Here is a 25,780-nt window from a genome sequence, read left to right on the forward strand (position 1 = left end):
AAAACTTAAGTTACCTACTTTTCTGGCAATTCTCTCTCTCTCTCTCTCTCTCTCTCTCTCTCTCTCTCTCTCACACACACACACACACACACACACACAGTGTAAAGTAGGAAAAAGAGCTGCCTCTGCCTAGAACAGCTGAGAATGAAGGTTATATTCTGCCAAAGTCACAAAAGCACTTCATGCAAACTGACCCAAGGAAATTCTTGGTGGACACTTGGAAAATAGGCAATGTCTCCTTTAATCTATCCAGTATCTCAGATGCAGAGAAGATATTTCAGATATATGAGAATCTTCTTACATTACAATACTTTCTCCAGAGGGAGGAATTGGCCCAGGCACATTCCCCAAGAACTCTTTTTGACACAGCATATGCAAAACAAAAATCCATAAGCACACTCGAAGGTGGGGGGGGGGTGGAGAGGAAGATGCACAGCAGCCTGCCACTATTCTGTATCATAAGGTACAACTTATTTATTCAGAGAGAGAGAAATATCTACCCGGTATTCTAGTTACTCAGATGCTGCAAGCATCTTCAACTTGATCATTTGCTCCCAATGAATATAAGATACAGAATTCATTAACTAGGAAGCTGGCTACAAAAAGAAAAAAAGAAGTAATTCTACCACTCCCAAGTCAGGGTAAAGGCTCGTTTATTTCAGTGTGCCACCTGAAAAGTGCTGCATTGGGGGGGGGGGTGCCCCTTCTACTGTTAACAGATTTAAATGTGCATGATATACAACTATATTCATCCATGTGTCCTATAGCTGCCAGTTTTGTATCAGTTCATTCGATTTTAAGGAATAAGAAAAACATGCGAAGCAAACAGGTGGTAATTCACTTTTAATTGATGTGAGATTTCAAAAAACACAGGCTCTAGGTTTCTTCCACTTTATTTCATTATCTGTGCATTAAATGCCACTTTACCTGATCAATAATCCATGATCAATATAGCTACCACCCTTGCCATAATCATTTCAAAAAGGCAAAACCCCCAGTTCCTATGCCTGTCAGGAAAGTTTTGGAAGCGATGTTGAAGCTGTGGGACTGAGTCAAAAGTCACAGAGATACCAAGCAAGCCTCCTCATGACTGATACCTTCAGCACAGTTCAACTTAGCACCCCACTGTACATGCATCAGCACAGCACAGCACAAACTCACACTACAAGAGCGGGAAAAGATTTGAATGCTCCTGTGAATGGATTTGAGCAGTGGTGACCCTCTCACTGGGACCTCCTCTGTGTCATCCCTAAAGGCCTTTAAGAAGCAAGGCACATTCAGAGAAAAATATTTGGTCAAGTACTTTTGCTGTATGATGTCCAGCTCCTTATTTAATCCATTTGAGTCTTAGCCCGTAGGTATAGCCTTAGCTGAGAATTCAAGTGCTTAAGGAAGTTGCCAAGACAGATTACTCCCGCAACACTTCATCCAACTAATCTGATCTCCCTGGCACATTACTAGCTGCATTTTAGTGTCATGGGACCAGCCTGCCTGATATGCAGCTTCCTTGCTTTCTAGTGCAAAACCTTCCACCACCTAGCTCTTTTTATATTGTCTCATGTGTCCAGCAATTGAAGCAGCAATCTCAGAATTCTTCTTGTTTTGCCCAAAATAATCAACAAAGCCTCCATCTGGTCCAAGAAGGTACATTATGATGGTGTGATCCACCTGCAAAAAACACACAAGACAAATTGGGGATAGAGTGGAAAGGAGGGTTAGGTTAGCAGGGCACGTTCTGGTCATCAGTAACCCACTAGAACAGGCATAGGGAACCTTCGGCTCTCCAGATGTTTTGGACTACAATTCCCATCATCCCTGACCACTGGTCCTGTTAGCTAGGGATCATGGGAGTTGTAGGCCAAAACATCTGGAGAGCCGAAGGTTCCCTATGCCTGCACTAGAATGATCAAACTGCCACTCTAGCTCTGGATTTCTTCATAAAACCAAGAGCTCGCTAGACAGCCTAGAAGTGCCTCAAACAGTGGCTCTTTACTTGACAACAGAACTAAAAGAGAGCAAGCAATAAAAGAGGGCTGTGAAAGCAGCCACATCCTGCAGAAGAAAGAAACCTCATAGGAGTTTGCCTTTTGAGAACCTTGTGTGTGTGTTTTTTTAAAAAGCAAGGCTATTCCATGAAATCCAAACTTTCACTAAGAGCTAATGGCACACTAAGGATTTTTAAAACTTCAGAACCAGCCTTCTGCATTCAAGATCCTCCATAACTTCCCTGCACCACATGACATGCAAGGTTCTTCTCCGTTCTGGGGAAGAACAGAGCTCTTCTCTGAGGGGGGCGGTGGAGAGAATGATCCCTCCCAATGCAACTCAATGGTCTCCTATTGGAATCCCTCTTGGAAGCAGGAAAATGCAAAGATCCCATGGCTCTTTCTGACATCACAGAGATAGTCCTTGCTCATCATGTGATGGAAATTCAAGAAGACAGTGCAGATACACTGAATTTACTCATTCAGATTACAGAAGAACAAGGGCAATATTGAAATATTCTCTGGCAGGACAGGAAAGAGGCCAATTCAGATATTACTTTTAGTCAATACAGATCATAGGTAAACATGTTGTGTCAGTGTCACTATCTCATTTTGTCAACAGGACAGACTTTTGGGAAGTGGGACCAACACAAAGCTGGCACTTTGGGATAACTAGATTCTAAAGAACAGGCATTAAGATCTAGGTCAATTAAAAATGCTGCCTGAAACAAAGTAGGCAGATTAGCTGGACAGGACATAGGTAAGGCATGTGTCATTTGCTGTCTAGCTCCCTCTAGTGGCGAAATTGTGTTTTAATAACTTGCATGACAAATAACACCCCACACAGAACTCACATTAAGTATTCTGAGAAGGGAAGCTGGCTTGTGATAAAAGAGGACATACCTGGGCTTTTCAGACCACATTATGGCCCAATCAGGACTAGCTAATAAGAAAAGGCAAGCTTGGATCCTGCACCTTTACACAGCAACACCAACCTCCAAGACTCCTATTGAGGCCTACTTCTAATTGCCATGCTGTTTTTCAGATCAATTTAAACACAGGCACCTTTCAGTAACTGCCTCTCTGCATGCGAAAAAGGATACCTCTGAGCTCTTGTATTCTAGCAGACAGAAAAGGCAAATGAAGAAACACTGCGGTCTCACATGGAAAGCCTTCTCATTATGAACAAACTATGTATTCTCTCCTCCAGCAACGCTTGCTCACAATTGCCTATTGCTTTTACAGCTTTGCTCCTCTCACCTTATTCAGAAATATCACTCAACTACAAGCCAGCTGCTCCAACTCCAGATATTTTTCAGAGACACCCCGAAACCCTATAAAATTCCCACAGCTAGGCAACCCTTCCACCCCACCCCCTTTCCCCATCCTCTTGTAGGTTTCCTCCGATTCTCTCCTTTAGCAGAGCTTTAATTGAGAAACTCCTCCTAAACCCGCCTCGTCCATTTGGAAAGTTCAAAACCTTTTCTGTTGAGCCAACTAGCGTTCTCAATCTGTAACATAGCTGGTGCCGTCATATGCAGAATCGTTACTCACTATGTAATCATTATCTTCGTCTTTGGGGCCAGAGCTGTAATAGACACGATAGGCTCGAGCCACCTCATCGATCTGTTCTTTCGTACCCGTCAATCCGATCAGCTTGGGTGAAAACTCTTGAACAGAAATGGAGCTAGTTAGATCAGCAGACATTAAAGATGAGGGCCCAAATTATTACCCACTTCCACTGTTAGAAAAGCTATTCAGCTCTACAAAGCTGGGTGTATAGGGAGCCAGTACAATACCAGATAGGGAGGTTAACATTACCTTTAACGTATGTGGCAATAGCTTCTTTCGTGTCTCTCTCTGGATCAATGGTGATGAAGAGCGGAGTGATGTTTGGCAGAGACTTGATCTCATCTGTCGCCATAAAGCATGATAGTTAATATCCCACTAACTGACTCAAGGCTACTTTTGCGTTCCAGCTCATAAAATACCATAGAATGTGCCAATTTTATTACAGCCCATCTTCAAGATGGTGCTTTTGTGGGATGCCTTTTTTGGAGAAAATGCAGCAATGTAATATGGATGCTTTATTAAATATTGGGGTCCTCCTACCAGTTGCAACACATGCCCTAGCTGTTTTAATACAGTCGCAACTATAGCTGCCACTGTGAAAACAGGATGCTGACTAGATGGGCCATTGGCCTGATCCAGCAGTCCCTTCTTATGTTCTTAAATGACAACGTGTTGCCTGTACTAGAACAAAGAGCTTCTAGAGAGGAAGCTACTCGGACTCATGGCTAACATTTGATGAATACTTAATAAACTTCACCTTAATAAGCTGCAACAGGTGAGATTTGACTCATAAGGTCAAGAGCTGACCTAGGACAACCACGGCACCACAATATTCTTGTGGCAGTAGGTATGGAGAAGGATGGGCACAGAGAGATTATCTGGATTTTATCGGTCATTAAATAAAGGGGGAACTGGAGAGCTTATGACATTGAGGTATACATATATGTAATCAATGAAAAAGCAATAGAAGGTAAAATTAAAAACAGGCCCTATTTTTCAGGCTGAAGTTAAATGAGGGTCCTGAAAAGACTGAAAACTATTGTTCAGGGACTCCAATTACAGGCCACAGCTTGAAGGCCTAAAGCATAGGAATAAATATTTGTGCACTCAGATTTTTTATTTTTTAAAAAACCTATGCATATAATATTTGTGTCTATTCAAAGTCTGTTTAAACCCTGGTTATTTTCTGCAGAAATTTTAATTGGTAAAAGGGAGAATTAATATATATATATATTTAAATTTATTACCTGCCCTCCAGCAGGGCAGGTCCCAGAGCAGAAGATAGCAGCCAGGGAGATGGAGGCACTGTGTAATAACAGGAGAAGACTGGGAAATAAGCGTAAGTGATTTAAATAGGAATATTGTCATCTCAATAATATTGTGTAGGAAAAGTAGCTCTGCCTGAAGAAGTTCAGCTATTACCCATAAATCTAGTTCCTTTCAAAAGAAATATGTTGCATCCAAGAAGCTCCACGTTAGCTATTGTAATCCGTATATTCCATTCGTAAAGGTGTACTACAGAATGTCAGCCCATACTTTGACAAGAACTCCAGAAATGAATATGAAATTCCATTTCTGCAGCAGAATGAATGCAATTTTCATATGCCACAAGGAGATGCTATTCACAACACTGCCACTAGGGGGCAGCAGTTCCCTTTTACTAAGGGCAGATTAGTAAACTGCAGGCATATCTAGGTAGTTTCAGGTCTCAAAAAGGCAGAGCTCCACTCCATAAGTACATGACTTCATATTCTACCAATTTACACAAAATATGTTATTACTTCTTATCCCCCTTCCATTACCAGCATAAAGTCATCTTTACTTTTAAGTTATCTACAGGCTACTCAACTGCTGGTAATTATCTCTCTTACATGATCCCTGCTCCTTCAACTTTTATCACTTAGAGCTGATTAAAGATTTCCTGCTTCCTTAAGTGACTGGCCCTCTCTTCCTTGCTGCCCCCTGCAAGTGGAACTCCCTCCCAGAACTTGGGCATGGTGCCAAGTCTCTCCTGTTCTTCAAAAGCCATCTTTTCTGCAGCCAAGTTTTCAGTACATGTAACAGCTTCTGATCATGTTACTGTTGTCTAAACCACTGAGCCTCTTGGGCTTGCCGATCAGAAAGTCGGTGGTTCGAATCCCCGCGACGGGGTGAGCTCCCTTTGCTCTGTCCCAGCTCCTGCCAACCTAGCGGTTCAAAAGTATGCCAGTGCAAGTAGATAAATAGGTACCGCTGCGGCGGGAAGGTCAACAGTGTTTCCGTGCGCTCTGGCACTCGTCACAGTCCTCCGTGTGCCAGTAGCGGTTTAGTCATGCTGGCCACATGACCTGGAAAACTGTCTGTGGACAAACGCCGGCTCCCTCGGCCTGCAAGTGAGATGAGCGCCGCAACCCCATAGTCGCCTTTGACTGGACTTAACCGTTCAGGGGTCCTTTACCTTTACAGTACTTTTACTTCATCACTATACTTGCATTTCCCTCCTACCCTCCTATTTTTCCTGCTGTCTATTTCAGACTAAACTCTATGGGAACAGAGCCCCACCTATGTCACCTGTTCAGGGCCACCAATGAAGGCCTTCACAGGCATTGTGCTGGCCACCCATGCTGTAATGGACCTACTTCCAATGACTTTAATTAAGGAGTAGGAGAAATGAAGAGTGGAAGCAATGCAACCGCCTAAAATACTAGAATTCAACAATAGCAATTTAATGTTGGTAGTCACATTTCAGAGGTATCTTCTCAATTAACCATGTATATTAATAACTAGGGGGAGAGGGGGTAATTCTGTGCAGACCTTGCAGACCTATATAAATCTGCCACTGCCTGAGCAACACAGGCTAAAAACATTATTAACCTAGAGAACAGAATGAGATTCTTCTCTATGAAGAGTTATTTCAGGGAGAGTGTTTGGGCTTCAGTATGGTTTACTTACCAATTTCATTGATGACGAGAACCATTTTTTCCAGTTCTTCTGGGCAAATGTCAGGGCAATGTGTAAAACCAAAGTAGATTAACACCCACTGGCCCAGAAAATCATGATCCGATTTGGGCTGCCCATGGTGATCGACGAGTGAGAAATGGCCTCCCAGCAATGGCTTTCCAAGAGCCCGTTTCCGCTCCTTCTCCGCCTCTGAAATCAAACCACAGTGGAAGGTCACCTGTTTAGGAGATCCTATAGCACTGCCAACTAAGCTGCAACTATATTCTTCCCCCATCCCACACTTCCTTTATGGCAGCTAAGTTTGTATAGCTCTTTAGTACAAGAATCTGGTTTGAGTTCCCCACTCCCAGTCAATACTCTTGATACAGTATCGCCATGCTCACTGTACATGAGGGTGCTCCATTAACCATAGATTTGTATTGGTAAAGTCCAGCATCTTGAGGCAGGACTGGGGGAGGGGGGTTAAATGACAAGAAAAAAGCCAAAAGCGGCAAGGGGGGATAAGTGTTTCAAAATAAATGCAAGCCATGTCAGGTACTTTATTGCAAGTTTCAAAATGACAAGAAATCTAACTGTAATCAACATCTGAAAGAGTCAGTAAGACTGGAAGTTTTCAGCCTCTCTCAGAATCTACCTGCAAAGCCTTCAATCATTTCAAAATAATTTTCTCTTCTCTTGCTGCCTCTTCACCCAAGGGATTTGGAACATGTTTTGCGACACGCTCCCTCCCATTTGTCTTAGAAGTACTTTTCTCCTTGTCAGAAGCAAATACAGTGGTGCCCCGCTAGACGAATGCCTCGCTAGACGAAAAACTCGCTAGACGAAGGCATTCGCCTAGCGGAAGGCTGCCCCGCTAGACGAAAAAGTCTATGGGGCTGCCTCGCAAGACGAAAAATTTTCGTCTTTTTTCCGTTTTGCGGAGCGTGGCTGTCATTGCCGCTCCGCAAGACGAAAAACTCGCTAGACGAAAATTTTCGCAGAACGAATTATTTCCGTCTAGCGGGGCACCACTGTATCAACTAAAAAGGTCACTAGCTAAACTTCAGAATACTCAGTTGCTTCTTTAAGCAGTTCTAGTGACTCTGAAAACAGTTAGCGGAAAACATCTACTGCAGGTATCAATATTTTCACACCCAGGATGCATTTGGGACCCATTGCTTAATCTTTTACCATACATTTTCATAGTAGTAGTGCTCCTACCTTTGCATCAACTACAGCAGTGGTGGCGAACCTTTTAGAGACCGAGTGCCCAAACTGTAAACCAAAAACCACTTTATTTATCACAAAGTGCCCAAACTTGTTGAGCTTTTTTTGTGGGGAGCTGCCGACCAAAGTTTTGGAGCTTTTGGGGGGGGTCGCACAAAAGTTGCTTTGCTTTTTTGGGGGAGTGCCCCAGAGCTGCTAAGCTTTTTTGGGGGGGAGAGAACAGAAATAAATGACAAATAATACCTTCGCTGGAACTAATATGCAGCGCCGACATCATCGTCTGCCAAAGCGCCAAAAAAAACACACACAGCACAATAAGGGTTAAAAAAACGAATGCTGTTATGCCCAATCAGAAACAACTACTGACGCAGCAAATTGAAAAACAGATCAATCGCCGAACACAATCTCCAGCGACTAGCAAAAAAAAAAAAAGTTCAAGGTTTCAACAGCGGGCGCAAGCCTGGGGAAAAAACAACAACAACAGCACGGATGGGCCGATGGTGCGCGTGCCAGCAGTGAGGGCTCTGCGTGCCAAATCTTGCAAGCGTGCCATAGGTTCGCCACCACTGAACTACAGCATTAAGGGATTCATCTTAACAAGATAGGGGTAAAAGCTAGGAGAAGCAATAATCTCTTAGGATCAAAAAACGTTTCTGACATAATAGTTTAGACCAGGGGTCAGCAAACTTTTTCAGCAGGGGGCCGGTCCACTGTCCCTCAGACCTTGTGGGGGGCCGGACTATATTTTGAAAAAAAAAAAGAACGAATTCCTATGCCCCACAAATAACCCAGATGCATTTTAAATAAAAGCACACATTCTACTCATATAAAAACACCAGGCAGGCTCCACAAATAACCCAGAGATGCATTTTAAATAAAAGGACACATTCTACTCATGTAAAAACATGCTGATTCCCGGGCCGTCCGCAGGCTGCATTTAGAAGGCGATTGGGTTGCATCTGGCCCCCGGGCCTTAGTTTGGGGACCCCTGGTTTAGACCTTAAGCACAGGTAAGGGCAGTGAGGACAGGCACTCAGTGAGGTACACCCACAAAATATTCACACAACCAAGAAGGAATGCAAAGCCTTTGCATCTGTGCAGCAGACACAATAGACACAATACGTTTTACATACTTTTTTCTTTCTCTTTCTTGAATAACTTCATTGCTGCTAGCAGACTTCCTCCAACAGCACAAGTAATTGCCAGAGTCTTCCAAGTTACAGGCTACTGGGAAAGAGGAGGAAAGAGAAGTGCACATGTAAATAAAAGACTTGCTCACAAAGCCAACTTCCTCATTCAACTTCCAAGTCACTACCTTGTTTCAGTAAGCAAAAGCTCGGTCTTCTTGCACCTTCCATCTCCTCAACCTTTCCCTGATTGGAATACAGTACAGTAAGCATGCAACTTACACACATTTAACTTGTGCACATTCCGTTTTACAAGCTTGGCTAAATAAATATAATAAAAAGGGGGCAGGCATCTGGGGGGGAAACTTTGGCAATTCCACCCACCACTGAACCCAATGTGTTTTGGCTGTAAGCAATTTCGGCTTTAGGCATGATCCCCAGAACATAGCATAAATTGCGGGCTTACTGTATAGCCATGGAGCACATGCCCCACAGGGGGGCAATTTGATTTTTAAGGGGGGCAATTTGATTTTTAAGGGGGGCAATTTGAGTATGAGTTAGACCAAGTTAATGACCTTTTAGGCTTCCTTCACGTGAATAGGAATTAACTTTTTGATTAATAAGAATATGTCACGGGGGAGGGCATCAGGATTTTAGAGATGCTTAGGTGGGGCATGACCCCCAAAAAAGGTTGAGAACCACTGCCTATATAGCAACCGGCTCAGGCAGACAACCGCTTGAACCCAGCGCAGCTAAAAGCAGCAACTTAAGATTTGGAAAAGAGATTCAGGGGCTCTCGTCTCGCTTCTCCTCCACACAGGGGGCGAGAAGCTGCTCCGCCTGCACTACTTAAGCAGAAATGCAAAAGGAGATGCATTTGCTCAGCAGGTGTCACTTCGCAGCCCTGCAGCGGCAGGACTAGAGAAGAGGCAGCATCAAGCAGACCGACAACCATTTGTCTCCCTAAAGGGCTCCACGTGCGCCTCCTCCCCACCCTGCCCCGCAGCTCCCCCGGAAGAAGGCGCCCATTCTTTTCCCTGGATGCGCCCAGGAGCAGCAGCTCCCCCTGGAGCGGGACTGGCTCACCCCAGGTTTGCTGGGCCCTTCCCGCGGCTTCTCCCCCGGCGGCCGTGTAGCCAAGGGCTGAGCGCGAGAGCAAAGGGAAGGCCAGCGCGGCGGAGGGGCTCGGAGACCCCAAATCGCCAGCGGACGAAGCCGGGTCGCCGCCACCACCGCCGCCGCCATCCTCCTTCCCGCCCGCCCTGTCCAGCCACGCTCCTGCAGCCCATAGAACTAGGAATGAGGAAGAGTAGTGACAAAGGTTGGATTTCGCGGGGGGGGGGCCTGGCATTCGCCAGCAACTGAATTCGCCCTTCGTCCTTTCAAAAAATTTATCCATGGACAAAGAGCACGCATCGCCTTATGCCTCGGCATCACTACGATGGAAACCTCGTGTGTTTTGCACGGGATTGTAAGAGTGTGTGTGAGAGGGGGAAGTACACCCGGAAGTGTTCATAGGGGCAGTGCTGCATTCGGCTCTATAGGTTTTCGTCTCTCTGAAAGTTAGCTCGACGGAAGTGTCAGGGAGAAACGCTTTTCGGGAAAGGAAGTGACGGGAGCACGCCGGAAGCGGGGGTTGGCTTTCATTGAAACCGGGAGGAAGGAGGGCTTCTGGTCGCGGGAGTCGTGCAGTTATGTCACCTCAGTTACGCAGGGGGCAAAATGGTTTCCTTACGTATCTTCTGCCAGCCCACGATCCAGAGACGGCCTTTATCGCAGTCAGTCATTTTTGAAGAGCCTGATCTGCTTCTTAGTCGGGGCTGCGATGCACAGCCGTCCTAAGCCACCACCTCAGCCCTTCACAGCCGCAGTACGAGGTTAACAGACTTGCATTGGCATCCAAGGACAAGTTGTTGTTTTTAAGTGTTTTTTTTAAAAAAAACCTATTTAAAATACAGCACAAACTCTCTGGCACCCGATCACAGCTTCGCCCAAACTTCGCATTTCTCAGTTGCTTCCAACCCTCGGGTGACTTGAGACGGAGGGAAGGGGGTATTGAAAATAACCAGGAACTTTCGTCTCCATAGACAGTTCGATTGTGACGCTTGAATTGCCCCCTTGGTTCCACTCGCAGCCTACCTTAAAAAGGCATCTTTAAAAAAAATAAAATTCATTTCTCTATGGCAGAGGGAAGGCAGCAAGCAAGGAGAAGGGGCAAATGGATCAGGAAATGAAATGATGCTCAGAGTAGATTAATTTTCTTTTACTGCTTTGCCTGAGAAGAGGACTTGGGTTCCCCCGGTCTGTTTCTTTAAAGCAAGGTGAGTTGTGTGGGTATGTGTCTCGTTTCCATAGTAACGATGTTGGGGGGGGGGTTATCCAGACACTTCCCCTCCTTCCTCTGAAGGAAGTGGTATCTGAAGAAGTGTGCATGCATGCACGCACACGAAAGCTCATACCAATAACAAACTTAGTTGGTCTCTAAGGTGCTACTGGAAGGATTTTTTTTCCTTTCCACTATGGCAGACCAACATGGCTACCTACCTGTAACCTCCCTCCTCTAGTCAGTTTATAGGGCTAGGCAGACAGATGCGTGGGTGGTGGTGGTGGTTTTCTGCGAGATTTATAAGCCGGCAGGTAACTTGCCAAATCCTGTAGACTTCAATTCTTAGTGTAAGAGGTTCAAAGCACTGACATCCCTAAATCCGGTGCAGCCCATTCCTCTGCATGTTTACTCAGCAGTTCAGTAGAACCTGTTCCTAATCCAAGTTACATATGCACAGGATGGCTACATTTTATTCCGTCAGCTTTATAGAAGTCTAGCTTCTCCAAAAGACGGCTAATGCCGCCTGAAAGCTATATTTGAATAACACATTCATAGGCACCCACACTTCCCCCTCGCCACCAGTTTAGTATATTTGAACAAAATCCTTTTCTTTCTTTCTTTGTGATAGATTTTGGCAGGACATTTGGGCAGTTATGGATGACAATAATTGTAGCTGTACACAAGGAGCCACAACTTCTGAGGCACTCTTCTCCTTTGGAGTCATAACAGACATTCAGTATGCTGATCGAGAAGATGGCTATGATTTCTGCGGACTGAACAGGCGATATTATAAGCATAGCCTATGCCATCTCCAGAGTGCAATCGAAGACTGGAATAGAACAGATGTTCAGTTCGTATTACAATTTGGGGACATCATTGATGGCTGCAATGCTGAACTTAAGATGTCAGAGACAGCACTGGGAAGAGTCTTGGAAGAATTTAAGAAGCTCAAGGCCCCAGTCCATCATATATGGGGCAACCATGAATTTTACAACTTCAGCAGAGACTATCTAGTAGATTCTGCACTGAACACCAAGTACTTACAAGAACAGACTTTTCTTAGCAATTCTTATAGAGACAAGAGTTCTACTGGAGAGAATGCTTCAGAATTCTATTATGCATATCAATTTTGCCCAATGTCTAAATTTCGATTCATCATCCTTGATGCTTATGATATAAGTATTCTGGGGAGGGACAAATCTACCAAAAAATATCAAGATTCTCTAAAACTACTGCGAGAAAAAAATCAAAATGAGAATCTGAATAGTCCATCAGGTACTGTATTGTGCTGAGCAGGGCTTTTGTATGTTTCCAGACTCACATTGAGGTAGCACCTGGCCTTGTGCTAGACTGAGGGACCAGCCACTCAGAAAAATGAACACATCTGCATTTATTTCTCTGACTTAAAAATGTGTGTGGAAGGAGACTACAGCATAAGAGCATTCACTTTTGAGTTGCATTTTTTCCTACACAAAAAGTTCTACCAGATTAGGCCAGGCAGTGGGCAGGGCTGCACATTAATGGCATTTATGTAATCCCCTGAAAGGATAGAGAACTTGTCTCAGAGTAACTGTTTAATGCCTGAATGTAGGCCAGGTATGTTCAATGACATTTCGAATATGACATTTCGAATGTATGTATATATGTACAAATGTTTACATATATATAGCATACTTTGGAGGAAGCGGGAGATGGTAGCATTCTAATTTGCAGAAATGGGGAATCAAATGCTTTGACTACACCTCAATATGATTGAGGATGTATGATTTAAAGGGATGTATAGAACATTGGTTGTTTCCTGATTGGGAGCAATAGGCTGTGTACAAACGATTGTAGCTTTGTAAGCCACAATATGAGCCTCGTGGCTCTGCATACAGCTGCATTGTTCTTTCCTTTATGCAAACTGGAAAGCAAGCCACGAAGTCTTCACTTAACTATCGTTTCCCTTCTTTGTCTTAAACATGAAAGCTTGGTTAACAGCTTGGGGGAAAGCCAGGCTAAGAACCCAACTTTAATCATGGCTTCATATCATGGCTTGGTTTGAAACCATTAACCACAGTTTTCTAGTGTACATCTAACATGTTGTGGACAAATAGGACCTCTTTTTTTCCAAGAATGTGTGGAAAAGCTTTAAATCAAGACTTGGCAATACGTTAGCACAGCCATGTACCCTTTCATAGAGATGCAAAATTTGTAGAAACAACTACATTGGGGTCCCTTTTTTCATGCTAAAGAACAGGAATATCTATTATGTTAATCTTTAAAGAAAGTATTTTTACTGATCTATACAGTTTGCCTTGGATGCTAGTTTATTCTTAAGAATGTGGTTAACTTTAAAGTCCCTGTAGGGAGAAAATGCATATTTTTCTAAAATTCACATTTGTAACCTAAAATATAAATGGCTTATTTGGTGAGGTTTTTTATTTGGTTTTCTTTTTGTACAGGTCTTGTTGAATGTCAGTTTGTGCAGTTCAATGGAGGATTCAGTCAAGAACAGCTGGATTGGCTTGATGAAGTCCTTACATATGCTGATAAAAATCAAGAAAGAGCTGTAATTATGGGTAAGACTTTTGTTTCTCACTTTTTAAGGCAAAGCAACTGTAATAGAATATCACAGTATCTCATGAAATTCTGCTTTTTACACTTCTGACAAGCCATTTCTCAAGCCTGAGTCACACCCCAAAATTGGCCTTTGGAGCGAACTCTGTTCATGTCACAGTGGTCTGATTCTGCCATTATATCGGCTAGATCCATTTTCAGGATAGGTTGAGGTCTACAGGAATAGCTACGGGATGCAAATTGAAAATGGATCATGTGTGCTTAGTCACACAGTGCTCTGCAAAACAAATTGAACGTGGTACACAGTCAGGTCCGATTGATGATCTTGCAAATCATCCTCCCTTAAGGAGAGGGTGTAAATCAGAGGTTATGGAAGGAATGGTGCTGGCTGTTGGTAAACAGTACAGGGAAACTGGGTTCCTTTGGAGTTCCTGGAACACAAGCAGTAGAACGCTTCTTCGAGAAAGGTGCCTTATCAGATGGTTGCTCAGGCATTAGAACTAGAGGCAAAAGACTGAGGGCTTCCTTCATCTAATTCTATTGCTTTAGCTGACACATGCTAAAAGTTAGAATACTGGGTTTTGATCACAATACTTCATTCTTCCTAAAGTATACTCTGCCAACCAGAAGATTAAGGGCCATTGGAAGGTTGCACACCAGGAAGAACATCACAGGAAGGGATACACCAGACTGGCTCTGTCCCCTAGGGAAGCAGCAGCCGTAGGGAGTTTGCTTCCCTCTTTGTGCCAGAGAGAATACTCCGCTCCAACTGATAGTTGCCCTGGGATTGAAGAGAAGTGTATTGTGGCCTCATCTAATTGACCAGAGGACCAAGCACTGCTAGACTCTGTATTACAATTTGTTTTAAGCTGCTTTTAGAATCACTCAGTTGAACACCTGAATATAAATCTTCTAAAGAAATAAAAACAAAGCTCATGTCACCTTGCAAACACATGACAGAGAATCAGGCCTCCAGTTTGGCTTCCATTTTGTTCATTCAAGCCCTGAAGTATGTTTGAGCTGTTTTCTCAAAAAAGAAATACAGGATAGTAGGAAAATGTGGACTAGTTACTCCTGGTTTCTCCCAGTTCCACATCTCTACAAGGATGTCTAAATGGCTAGAGATACAGTATAAGTATTATTCAAAGTATAATGTACTCTTTGTGTGTGCATCAAAGAAGAAGAAGAGTTTGGATTTGATATCCTGCTTTTCACTACCCGAAGGAGTCTCAAAGTGGCTAACATTCTCCTTTCCCTTCCTCCCCCACAACAAACACTCTGTGAGGTGAGTGGGGCTGAGAGACTTCAGAGAAGTGTGACTAGCCCAAGGTCACCCAGCAGCTGCATGTGGAGGAGTGGAGACGCGAACCCGGTTCCCCAGATAACGAGTCTACCGCTCTTAACCACTACACCACACTGGCTCAAAGTGAGGAACACACACACACACACACACATATATATATTGCTTTATTTTAGGTACATTTATTATAGTTAAATTTATTCAGTTTCCGGTCATGCAAGGAACGCTTTCCTAAGTATTCATAATGTGTCACATTTATTATTTTAGTTCCTTTACAACTACCCCGTAAAGAAGGTTAATTATAATGTATCTCAGTTTTATTACCTCCATATTAGATTGGTGCTCAAACATAAGAAATTGTTATTTTCTACCTGCTACTCAATGATCTCATCATGATTGGTCTATCATGTGAATCAATGACCTTCAGCTCATAACATCTGTTCGTAACACTTTTCCTTTAAAATGACTTCAGGTGCCTGTCTAATTGTGAACACTGCAGAGAATACTATATTGCCATTTTCATCAGAAGCTGCCAAATTATGCAGAACTCAGCAGTTTTAGCATTTGGAGAGCTGTGTTAACAACTGTGAAATTTCATCTGTTTTGAGGGCCACTCTTCTTCCTCCATTGCAGGGCACATACCCATCCACCCCAATTCTACAAGTGATGTCGGCCTGGCTTGGAATTATAAAGATGCCCTTTCTGTCATCCACTCACATCACTCTGTGGTGTGCTTTCTTGCAGGCCACCTTCATTTGGGTGGATACTGTTTAGACTCTTATGGAGTTCACCATGTTACTCTTGATGGGATTATAGAAGCTCCTCCAGAAAGCCATGCTTTTGGAACTATACATGTCTATCATGACAGGATGGTATTAGAAGGAAGAGGAAGGATTCCAGATCGAGTGATGCATTACAAAAGTAATCAGACTTTACACAGATGATTGTATTAGGTCAATTACTATTTAATGCATTGTGCACTATGCTGGAGTAACTATTTGCCTGAAGCTCATTTCAATACATGTTCCACCCATGGATTGGCATGTTCAACTTGAAGTGTCAAGCAAACTATATGCCTGCACTGCTTAGTGAGGTGTGGAAATGTAATCAATTACATTTGATTCAGTGTTGGGCATTTGTTCTATATATATATATATTTCTGATTTTAGAATGTTGGTGTGTAAATTATTTTATATCCCACCATGTATTTTTTTTTAGTTGAAAATGTATAAATATTTCTATAATTAGAAATGCATACATTTAAATTTGCAAATGTAAAATAAAAATTAGTGGCTGGGCACCTTCTGTTTAAAATGTGAATAATTGCATATTTACTCAAGTCTGATTATCATACCCTGTTTGAAGGCTGGACCAAAAGCAAGACTCATAATATTACAGATCATATTTGCAATGCATTTCACTTTGCTAGTAGCTTCTAGCAAAAAAATGGGTTAATATGCTCTCTTTACCTATATTGCCTTACTTGAGACACTACAGCTTCTGCTTTCTGCCACATCTTTGTAGGATTGCAAGCTAATCATCAGGATATTGTAATGTGCTCTGCAGATATGTCCAAATGAGATAGGTGGGGTGTGTGACAGTAAAATTCATATGCAAATCCAGACAGATTGCTCAGAGATCCAGTTGTTCTATTACAAGTAGTTTTAATTACAATCTGTAAAACATACAAACACTGCTGTCCCTTCAAGGCTGTTCTACAGCTTCAGCTCCACTGGTTTCAGCAGTAAGTTCAAATCACTTCTAGACTCCAGCAGTAAGTTCAAATCACCTCTAGACTCCAGCTGCTCCCCCAGAAGCACCTTTCAAATCACCTCTAGACTCCAGCAGTAAGTTCAAATCACCTCTAGACTCCAGCTGCTCCCCCAGAAGCACCTTTCATTTGATCCAATCCCTTGCAGGTATCAAGGGCCTGTAGTTAATGCAGCCCTAATCCATGTGGACTTATTGCAGATATATTCTTTCCTTGAAAATCTAGACCAGGATCCAGAAAATTCAACTCTAATTGTGCTCCAGTTTCCAGGATTCAAGAACATAACAGACAATTTAAAACCGGACTCTGAAGGGAACAAACTGATCTCAGCCATGGCTGTGATCGCTGTTGATTTGGCATCACTGACAAATCAGAGCTGGGCAAACAGGCACTAGAACATAGATTGCTTCATTTCCACCTTCTTAAATAACTGTTTTACAGTGAGACGGCCAGGATGTTCGCATCTCTGCATTCATGTAGATATACAGCCACATTACAAAGGGGGAAAGGGAGAGGAAGATTGCAATGGCCAAGTGAATCCCACCCAGGGAATTTCTGGAAGGAAAGAAAAGACGATTTACTGAAAATCAAGTCGAATTAACAGGAACTGAACCAACTTGTTGAAATTTCATTTATTTATTTATTAAAAATATTTTTGTCTGAAACTTTATGGGCTGCACCCAATGGTGGGGTTGTGCTATCAGAAAGTGTTTCTGCGAAGGCACAGCAACTGATTTTTGCCAATCCTTACTTCCTGCAGCCCCCTGAACCACACTGCTCCAGAGGGTCCCACAAAACCCAGAAGCAGCTTTTCCGGGGGCTACAATGAGAAGAAAATTGGGTGCTTTGCTCAAGCACAAGTTTGGGCGGTGTGGGAAACAACTATCCCCCCCCCCCCCGCCCCAAGAAATATGAATAATCACTCCTTTATATGCTAAGAGTTACTTTTATCTCAACTGGAATACAAATGCTGAATTATAACTATAAATTATGCTTTACAGAAAAATGCAAGCTATTTGAACATGCTCAAGTTTACAGACTTGTAAATTGAAAATCTTACGGCATTAAGGCATAAAACTAAAAACAAAACTAAAATATCACAAAACTAAAGTCATTTTGAGGGAAGAAGGCTATACCATATCTTTGATAGAGTAAAGACTATTTCTTCCACATATTATAAATAGCTAAAGGCTGAAATAAATAAGTTAAAAGACTCACTTGGCTGAACAACGACAAAGGCTCATCCAGACAGTAACAATCAACAGACCAAATAACTCCCTGTTTTAAAAAAAGATTGTAAGTTATTCAAATGTGTTGTCCATAAATTTAATCATATGCAAGCAGACTCAGCAAATAACAAGAATAGATAAGCTTACCATAAGAAGTATCAGATGTCAGTTTCTCTGGGGGAAAGCAAACAGCTTCTCACTTTAAAGCTATCATAGCACTAAGTCCAACACTGTGCCAGTAGCTTAGTACATGTACAAAGTAATGGAAGACAAGGAGAGGAGAGAATGGGAGGGCAAGGGGGTTGTGACATTTCCTTAATTTTGAGTCCCCATCCCTTCCCAATTATATAGTACTGCTTCCAGTGGGCTGTATGCAACTACAATGAGGTCGGATTGTAGGAAAATTCTGCTGTGATTTCTTTTTGTTGAGAAGTTTGACACAACTGCATCTCTGTGGAATTTGAACCATGGATTTCAGAACTTTAATCCTGTGCTTTTGGGGTAGTCTGCTAGCCTGCTGGCTTCTGTTCCTTAACAGACCTATAGTTAGGGTCTCGTGAGAATCCGACTGCTAGAAAGAAACCTCTAATTTCAGTGGAAGGTTGACAATATGGAAACTGTGCAGGGGGAAAAAATTACATACCTGCCTTCTTCCTCATGCAAGATGCTTTTCTGAGCATTAGTAAACAAGGAATACCCCAAGATGGCAGAACCCACAAGACAAGCAGCTGAATGTAGATCTGACAGACTCCGCCACACAATATTGTCTAAGGAAAGTGGTAAGTCATTGGTACAAATTTCAATAGAATTTACATTTCCAGACAAACAGTGCAAACCTATACAGGCCCACTCAGAAGTAAGCTCCGCTGAGTTCAATGGGCCTTACTCCTAGGAAGTGGAAATAGGATTGTAGCCCAAGTTAGTTGAACTTAGGTCCCAATGAAACCAAATGGACAAATTAGTCATGATTTAGTTCACACTGATTAGTGGGGATTAAGTTCAACTAACTTAGTCTTGATCTACTGACTGTTACTGAATTCATTTTCCTTGGGTGTGTCTCTTCAGAAGGCCTTCAAACAACAATGAGGAGGAGGAAACTGCAATCCTCTACAGAGTTTGGCTCACTGGGCTGAACATGCATAGGATTGTGCCACAAGTGATTTTATATTTTGTATATACTAAACATCACCAAAGCAGAGAACAAGAGGAGAGATCATGCAGGCATAAAATAAATAAAATGACTGGATTTAGCAAACAGTTAATATATGCAAGAGATAACTTTATATTGCAGAAAGCAGAGGAAACAACCGACACGCCACAACAAATGAAGTTTGACTTTGAGAAAATAATTGGTTAAGATGTGACATGTGGGAGAAAGTGATCAGGATATGGAAGAATTCATTCAGAGAGATAGAGAGATAGAGAGAGAAATAAGAATAATAAATAGGACAATGTGTTTAAAAAAATACAAAAAAAATCTCTCAACTTAGAACAAGTTAGTAACGAAATTAAACCATAGGTAATTTCATTGAAGAAGAGGGATTTCATTGAAATGGACAAAAATAATGCAAGCTATTGCTATAAATAAACTTTCAAAAAAAGAACAGCCTGGATGTCAATGGGGTGATAAAAAGGGAATTAATGCTCAGCATACACAAGATCCTTTAGAGGAACACCAAAAATGTGTAGGAGGGAGAAGTTAGAAATGAATAGGCACAATATGAGTTGTTCAGATTGTGTATCCTAATGAAGGGTGTTTTGAAACATTTAAGAGCTCCCATCAATGAATCTGATGAAGGGTCTAATATCCCCACGTAGCATATTCACTACAAATTTGTTCTGTACAGCATCTAGCAGTACTTTGGAACTAAATAAATGTTAAATAGTAGTCTGAACATAGGCAAGACACAAAGACCTCCCCTGCCCTCAAATTATAACCATAATTAATATAACAAAGAGGAAGAGGTGAATGGTCCAGTTGATTTGGGGATTGGAAGAGGGAATCTAATACTGTACCTGCAATTGGTGGACTGAGGCTGACAACCAGTGTGAGAGCTGCAGGTACAGAGTAGGCAACCTGAGAGTGAGATAGAACAAATCTACTAAGTAGAAATTGAAGGCAGGGACAGGGAAGACAAAATACTCCATCCTGTTTACCATACCGATAGAAAAGCCAATCTGATGCCCCCAGGTAACCACACCAAGAATAATAAGGAAGGAATGGGTGCTTGCCTCCCAGGAAGAGAAAGTATACAAGATCCTGGAAGGAAAAGGGTGTTTCATTTGTGCAAAGGCGGCCCCTTGGATCACAACTATTCATAAAGGCAAAAGAGTCTGAAGAAACGGCCAATGTCATCATCAATACAAAGAGAACAATGAAGTCTGATGAGATGATTGCAGGTGAGATGCTTACTGTTGGTGGTGGTTCTATTGCCTGGGGATGTGTATTTGATCTGTTCTAGGCAAGGCTGAACTGCCCCTAACGGAGGTTTGCATTTTGAGGATGGTTTTAATTACAGCTTTGTTATTAGAGGCCCAAGTGGCCTCCGTGGCACTCAGCATCTTTCACAGGTGGTTTGGACAGAGGCGGTTCATGCTCTGGAATGCTCTGCAATCTCCAAATTACAGTGGTCTAATGTGTTGTACATGCGGCTGCTCTGAAGATTGTTTGGAAGCTGCCATTGGTCCAAAGCACAGCAGTAAGGACTGTAACGGTGACCAGGTGATGGGAATATGTCTTGCTAGTGCTTAACCAATGGCAATGTCTTCAGGCCTGCTTCTGAACACAGTTTAAGGAGCTGGTGCTTGCCTTTAGAGCTCTGGGTGTCTTGAAGCTTGGATTCCTGAAGAATCATGCCTGCCTGTTCACTGAGATCATCTTCAAAGGTCGTCCTCCAGGTGCCATCTGAAGTGAAGCATGTGATGATAAGGGGAAAGGGGCCTTTCCAGGCATCTGGTTGGGCACTGAGAGAACAGGATGTTGGATTAGATGAGCCATTGGTCTGATCCAACAGAGTTCTTAGTGGCAATCTGTGCCTGTGAAACCACCTCTCCAGGAAGGTTTCCCCAGCGCTTACTCTGATATTGAAGATTGTAAGCCACTTTGTGGATGAAGTTCCTCAACAAGCAGGTAAGTTTTGGAAAGAATACTGTGTCTCTCACACCAAGTCTTATTTTTCCAGCACTTGACACTCTTTAATTATATTGCGCTGTTTTATGCTGCTTTTACAGCCATTTTTGCAATCTATTCTGTTGTTTTATCTGTAAGCTATCCTATAAATATTTATATCATGTAAATCCACAACAGCTAAGTGTCATGTTACAACACAATGTCACTGAGCAACAGCCCAAAGCCAATTAGAAGAAGTTTTGATCAAGCGGGAAAAGCACTTCAGACAGATGACATTGCTTGAAATTCAGTGGGGCTGCCTGACAAGACACCTCCGACTGTCAAGTTCTCTAGGACTGTACTTATAATAATAGCCTCTGAATTTATACTCACTATCCAGAGTCCTGGATCTGGATCATTGACCTGCAACGAAGAAGGTAGGAAACATGGCTAAAAACATTACATTGTGCATAACATAAAAATTCGTAAATCAGTTAATCCTGAGTATTCATATCCAAGACTCCAGGATAAATTGTTGGTGAGCCTTGCTCCATTTGAAATGGGCAGCTGTAAGCAGAGACCTGTGGAATTTTGCAGATTAAAAAACCCAAACATATACCCAGTGCTGTCTATCTAGAGCATTTCTGTACCCAAGAGTAAATCCAGAAGTAAAACGGGTGCGGGGGGGGGCATTGCTTTATTTCCCCAATGTCACCTGTTTATCCTAAAGTATTGTCCAAATCAAAATAGACTAGACTTGATCACAACCAGTTTCAGAACTAAATCAATTTAAGTAAGGGAAACAAGGTGGGGGAAGGGAAAACTGGAACAAAGAAGGATGTTCTTGAGGGGCACCTTGGATTGCTGATAGGGAGAAGTAACCTGGAGCTTCTTCCCTCTTTAAAAAAGCTACATAACTGCATAGTAAACAGCAGTTCCAAATATAATCCAAGGTGGTCATTAAAACCCTTCAAAATGGAGCCTAGGACCAAACTACCATCTCCTCCCACCTGTATCTGCCCATATCTTTAAAATAAACAGACCCTCTTGCCTGCTCCTCTGCCTTCTGTCGTGGGTGACAGCACGCGAGAGAGCCTTCCCTATGGTGGCACCCCTGCCCTGAGAGAGCTTATCTATCTACCGGTATCTATCTATCTATCTCCCTACTTGTTTTCTGCCACAACTTGAAAGACTTTTCATCTTCAGAAAGCTTTTGATTTCATGGTTGTTCAGATTGTGATGCGTTAGTCCTGGCTCTCTTGGTTCTGCTTGTTTGTTTTCAATGTGTTTCGTGTTGAGATGCTGTGACTTTTTAATGCATTTAACTTGCTTTTAACGACGAGATTATTGTTGCTTTGTTTCGGTGGAGATGGGAGAGCAGGTTTATGCATACGTAAATAAATGTATGTATTTATGTATGTAAGTGAAAAATGCTCCTCTTTCCACATAACCTTCTGTGATGATGAAAGAAAGGTGTGCGGTCGATCTTCCCGCCTGCGCCACTCCCGCTTCAAACCTCTCCAAAGCTGCAATCCTGAACGCACTTTCCCCTTCGCCCTGCCCTGCCTCGGAAACCGGCCAACTGCAACCCTGCGACCGACCTTTGCCCACCCGCATAGCCAAGCTGCTCCTTGCACACTTTTCTCGCCCTCCTCCTACGCCCAGCGCAGCACGACCCCCGACCTGCACGGCCCCGGCGAGTCCGAAGAAGACGGCCATGACCAAGTTGCTAAGTCTCCAGACCCGGCTGCTGGCACCCGCGGAAGGAGGCGGCGGCGGCGACGACTCCCGCTTAAGCCTAGGCAACGAAGCGGCGGCGGCCTCCATTGCTCGCTTGCCCCGCTCACTCACCGGCAGTGGCTCGCTCGCGTGCCCGCCCCTCTCCCGCCCCACCAGTGGAGAGAGGCGCTCGATCGACCTCAGGCGCGCTCATACACGCCCCCACCCGCCCTCGTAATCCTGCCATGCACCGCCCACGCCGCGCACTTCCGACGAAGCGGGCAGGGTCCTCGCCGAGCGCCGTTGTTCAGCAGAGGGAAAGTTAAGCAGCCGCAGCAGAGATCCGTTCCAACGCAAAGCAGCTGCCCATCTCTGCTTCAGAGTTCAGACCCAGTGCCGGATTTACGTATAAGCTAAACAAGATATAGTTTAGGGCCCCACTGGCTTGGCGGCCCCTAAAAAAATTAAAGGGGAAAGAAAACTGGATGTACATTTCCAAACATAAGTTCAACAATTACTTTGATAAAATACACATTTTGTTATGTGGAAATGGCTTTAGGTACCTATTAGGTCAATAAATTACCACTTAGCATATATTCAACACAAAAAAACAGCGACAATTTGTTGTTGACAAAGGACAGCTGGACATATAAAGGGCGCCATTAACTTCAGTAGCTTAGGGCCCCATCAAATCTAAATCCGGCCCTGATCAGACCAGTGTATTAACTGGAAGACACTTGCCAGGACTTCAAAGCTGACCTGGTTGCACCTTCCTTTCCCAGGCAGCAGACCTTGCCCCTTAACTGGTGGAACCCCGAAAAAGTCTCTCTGAAATCACTCCAGTGACAGCAGCAGTAGGGTCACCAACAAGGTGAAAAAGATATGTTGCCATGTATAATTTACTGGAAACTTCTCCTTTTGATAAAAAAAGGGTTTAAAACTGTTATGAAATAAATATTTTCATACTGCTTCAGGCAGCTCTCAAGTGAGAACTGGGCACATCAGTTCTTGGACTGTGGAGAAATTTATACTGGCATGACCTTTCATATTCACAAAACCAATTAAATATGCTTCTTGAGGCTTTTATTTGCGCTTCCTTTCCTGGATTCCAGCTAATTGAGAAGTGTTTGCCAATTACACTGGAAAATTATGCTGTGACCCTAAACATATACTGTAGCCTACTGGTCCCAGGCTGAGTGATATACTGCCATTTCTTCAGTGGAGCTTCCATGCAAATTGAAAGAACCATATTTCTGGAAAATTACATATTAGAATTGGGCTGCAAACCTGTACTCATGTAGTTGCAAGCCCCAATGAACTCAGTGGGTAGGCATGCATAATATTGCATTGCAAACAGGGCTTACATCCAAGTTAAAAGTTTAAGTATTATATGAGCTTACAGTAATTCAAATTAATGGGAAATTGATAGGAAGAAATAGGTACCATACAAGATCTCACACTTGGGCTATATGATGAGGAGAAACAACATAGGAAAGAGACAAAAGGGGTCACTGAGAACTTTGGGATCAGGTTTGATGAGTTTTGGCATGTTGATCTTAATTCTGCAAAGGTGAAAGAAAACAAAATAACTACTTCTTATCTAATTGAATAAACATGAAAGATGAAATGGGAAGGTTAAGATTCATTTGGAGAAAAGAGGAAATAGGATAATTCAGGATTTAATGGAGGTGCTTGGATTGGAACATAAGCATATGGGACAAGTCATGTATTTATTTAAATACAATTATATTACACCTGTTTTTCAGAATAAATCAAGGTGGCTAACAAAAAAAAATGTTACAAAAAATTGCTGTCCCTGTTTTATTTATTTATTTGTTTTTAAAATATCCACATATGTTAGTATCAGGAAAGGCAGGTCATATGTGAACATAATTCTCGTTATTCTATGTGATTTTTCCAGAAACGTCTTGTAGCTTTATTTGTGAACATTTTCCAGAATGTTAAACCCACAAAGAAAATACATGATTAATTTTATATAGAAATGTCTTGTCATTCAACATTGCATCATTTGAAAGAATCAGGAAGTAATTCTGATATAATCTCATTTGAGGTAGGCCCTTAATCACATTTTAATCACTATTTCAAGATACGATGTTTTGTTATCTAGTTGCAAAAGATTCAGGAAAGTTATGGAAAAGGCATAAGTTGTTGGAATAAGTTGCATGTGTGAAGCTTGCTGCAGTAGCTCATTTACCAGGACGGGGAGGCGAGCAAATAGGTGTATAAAATTAAGCGCAGTAGAGAACGCCAAACTAGACGGACCTTCCGTTTGATTCGACAAGGCTCTCCTCATATGCGGAGAAAGAAGAAAGCGGGTTTCTTTCTCTCATAATACAGGTACTAGATCTGGGTTCATCCATTAAATCTGAAAGACAGGAGGTTGGGGAGATGATGCAGGACAGACAATAGGAAGAATCTCTTCACCCCGTTTAAAACCACGGAATTCGCTGTCACAACATGGGAGAGATGGCCGCCAAGCTGGACTGCTTTGGAAAGGCGATTAGACCAACAAGGTGGCCAATGGCTACCTCTCGTCGCTATTGCCGCCAGACATCTGAATGACCTGCTTCTGGGGAATCTGCGAGTCGGGAAGAACGGGGCTGCGGCGGCGGGTGCAGGACTAGCTGGGCCTGCCGCCGCCGCCGCCGGATCCAGCTGGGTCTCTCCTCCTCGCGCCTCCTTTTCCTCCCTCCCTCCCTCTTCCTGCGTCTTTTTGGGCGAAGCCGTCGGAGGCATCATCCGTCCCGCCCGCTGCCTGGGAGGGGTTACCCTGATGCCGCGAGGGTGGGAGGGAACGAGCGGACGGCGGAGGCTGCAAGCGGAGCCCCAGTAGCGCCGAGAGAGAGGGAGGAGGAGGAGGAGGAGAAGAAGAAGGAGGACGGCGACGACGACTGGCGGTGGTTTGGGTCGGTCGGG

At 43.1% G+C, this 25,780-nt stretch overlaps 3 protein-coding genes across 6 annotated transcripts; 1 reads left to right on the forward strand and 2 right to left on the reverse strand.

Moving 5' to 3' along the window:
- Nucleotides 1-875: 875 nt before the first annotated feature.
- LOC117041113 (protein SCO1 homolog, mitochondrial) lies at nucleotides 876-10,090 on the reverse strand. Of its 2 annotated transcripts, none has more exons than XM_033139490.1 (6): nucleotides 9,917-10,090; nucleotides 8,837-8,927; nucleotides 6,489-6,686; nucleotides 3,807-3,899; nucleotides 3,540-3,655; nucleotides 876-1,668 (listed from the first exon to the last, which is right to left on the reverse strand). In XM_033139490.1, exons 1-6 carry the CDS (start codon nucleotides 10,073-10,075, stop codon nucleotides 1,537-1,539), a joined length of 789 nt encoding a protein of 262 aa, XP_032995381.1. In that variant the 5' UTR covers nucleotides 10,076-10,090; the 3' UTR covers nucleotides 876-1,536. The 2 variants fall into 2 exon arrangements, with proteins under 2 accessions (XP_032995381.1, XP_032995382.1); XM_033139491.1 differs by having other exon boundaries at nucleotides 8,837-8,930; nucleotides 9,917-10,049.
- A 1,677-nt stretch (nucleotides 10,091-11,767) lies between these two features.
- On the forward strand, nucleotides 11,768-16,782 carry ADPRM (ADP-ribose/CDP-alcohol diphosphatase, manganese dependent). Of its 2 annotated transcripts, none has more exons than XM_033139489.1 (3): nucleotides 11,768-12,431; nucleotides 13,601-13,717; nucleotides 16,540-16,782. In XM_033139489.1, exons 1-3 carry the CDS (start codon nucleotides 11,810-11,812, stop codon nucleotides 16,593-16,595), a joined length of 795 nt encoding a protein of 264 aa, XP_032995380.1. In that variant the 5' UTR covers nucleotides 11,768-11,809; the 3' UTR covers nucleotides 16,596-16,782. The 2 variants fall into 2 exon arrangements, with proteins under 2 accessions (XP_032995380.1, XP_032995379.1); XM_033139488.1 differs by lacking the exon at nucleotides 16,540-16,782 and adding an exon at nucleotides 15,649-16,145 and having other exon boundaries at nucleotides 11,770-12,431.
- Nucleotides 16,783-16,840: 58 nt separating this feature from the next.
- Nucleotides 16,841-23,046, reverse strand: TMEM220 (transmembrane protein 220). Of its 2 annotated transcripts, XM_033139493.1 has the most exons (7): nucleotides 22,991-23,043; nucleotides 22,808-22,959; nucleotides 21,518-21,547; nucleotides 20,032-20,092; nucleotides 18,659-18,782; nucleotides 18,005-18,064; nucleotides 16,842-17,341 (listed from the first exon to the last, which is right to left on the reverse strand). In XM_033139493.1, the coding sequence occupies exons 2-7, from the start codon at nucleotides 22,949-22,951 to the stop codon at nucleotides 17,209-17,211; spliced, it is 552 nt and encodes a 183-aa protein (XP_032995384.1). In that variant the 5' UTR covers nucleotides 22,952-22,959; nucleotides 22,991-23,043; the 3' UTR covers nucleotides 16,842-17,208. The 2 variants fall into 2 exon arrangements, with proteins under 2 accessions (XP_032995385.1, XP_032995384.1); XM_033139494.1 differs by lacking the exon at nucleotides 21,518-21,547 and having other exon boundaries at nucleotides 16,841-17,341; nucleotides 22,991-23,046.
- Nucleotides 23,047-25,780: the final 2,734 nt, after the last annotated feature.

This window comes from Lacerta agilis, chromosome 2, assembly GCF_009819535.1.
Source record: "Lacerta agilis isolate rLacAgi1 chromosome 2, rLacAgi1.pri, whole genome shotgun sequence".
NCBI lineage: Eukaryota > Metazoa > Chordata > Lepidosauria > Squamata > Lacertidae > Lacerta > Lacerta agilis.

Bases quoted from the DNA above. Each gene is read 5' to 3' on its own strand.
- LOC117041113 (XM_033139490.1), bottom strand. From the start codon at position 10,075: ATGGCGGCGGCGGTGGTGGCGGCGACCCGGCTTCGTCCGCTGGCGATT. The intron at 6,687-8,836 runs GTATGTAAAACG...GTTTGATTTCAG, and splicing joins CAAGAAAGAGAAAGAAAAAA to AGGCGGAGAAGGAGCGGAAA. The intron at 1,669-3,539 runs GTGAGTAACGAT...TGTTTTTTGCAG, and splicing joins ACGAAGATAATGATTACATA to GTGGATCACACCATCATAAT.
- ADPRM (XM_033139488.1), top strand. From the start codon at position 11,810: ATGGATGACAATAATTGTAGCTGTACACAAGGAGCCACAACTTCTGAG. The intron at 12,432-13,600 runs GTACTGTATTGT...CTTTTTGTACAG, and splicing joins GAATCTGAATAGTCCATCAG to GTCTTGTTGAATGTCAGTTT. The intron at 13,718-15,648 runs GTAAGACTTTTG...CCTCCATTGCAG, and splicing joins AGAAAGAGCTGTAATTATGG to GGCACATACCCATCCACCCC.
- TMEM220 (XM_033139493.1), bottom strand. From the start codon at position 22,951: ATGGAGGCCGCCGCCGCTTCGTTGCCTAGGCTTAAGCGGGAGTCGTCG. The intron at 21,548-22,807 runs GTCGGGGGTCGT...TCTTCGTTGCAG, and splicing joins GACTCGCCGGGGCCGTGCAG to GTCAATGATCCAGATCCAGG. The intron at 18,783-20,031 runs GTACAGTATTAG...CACTTTCCTTAG, and splicing joins CCTCAGTCCACCAATTGCAG to ACAATATTGTGTGGCGGAGT.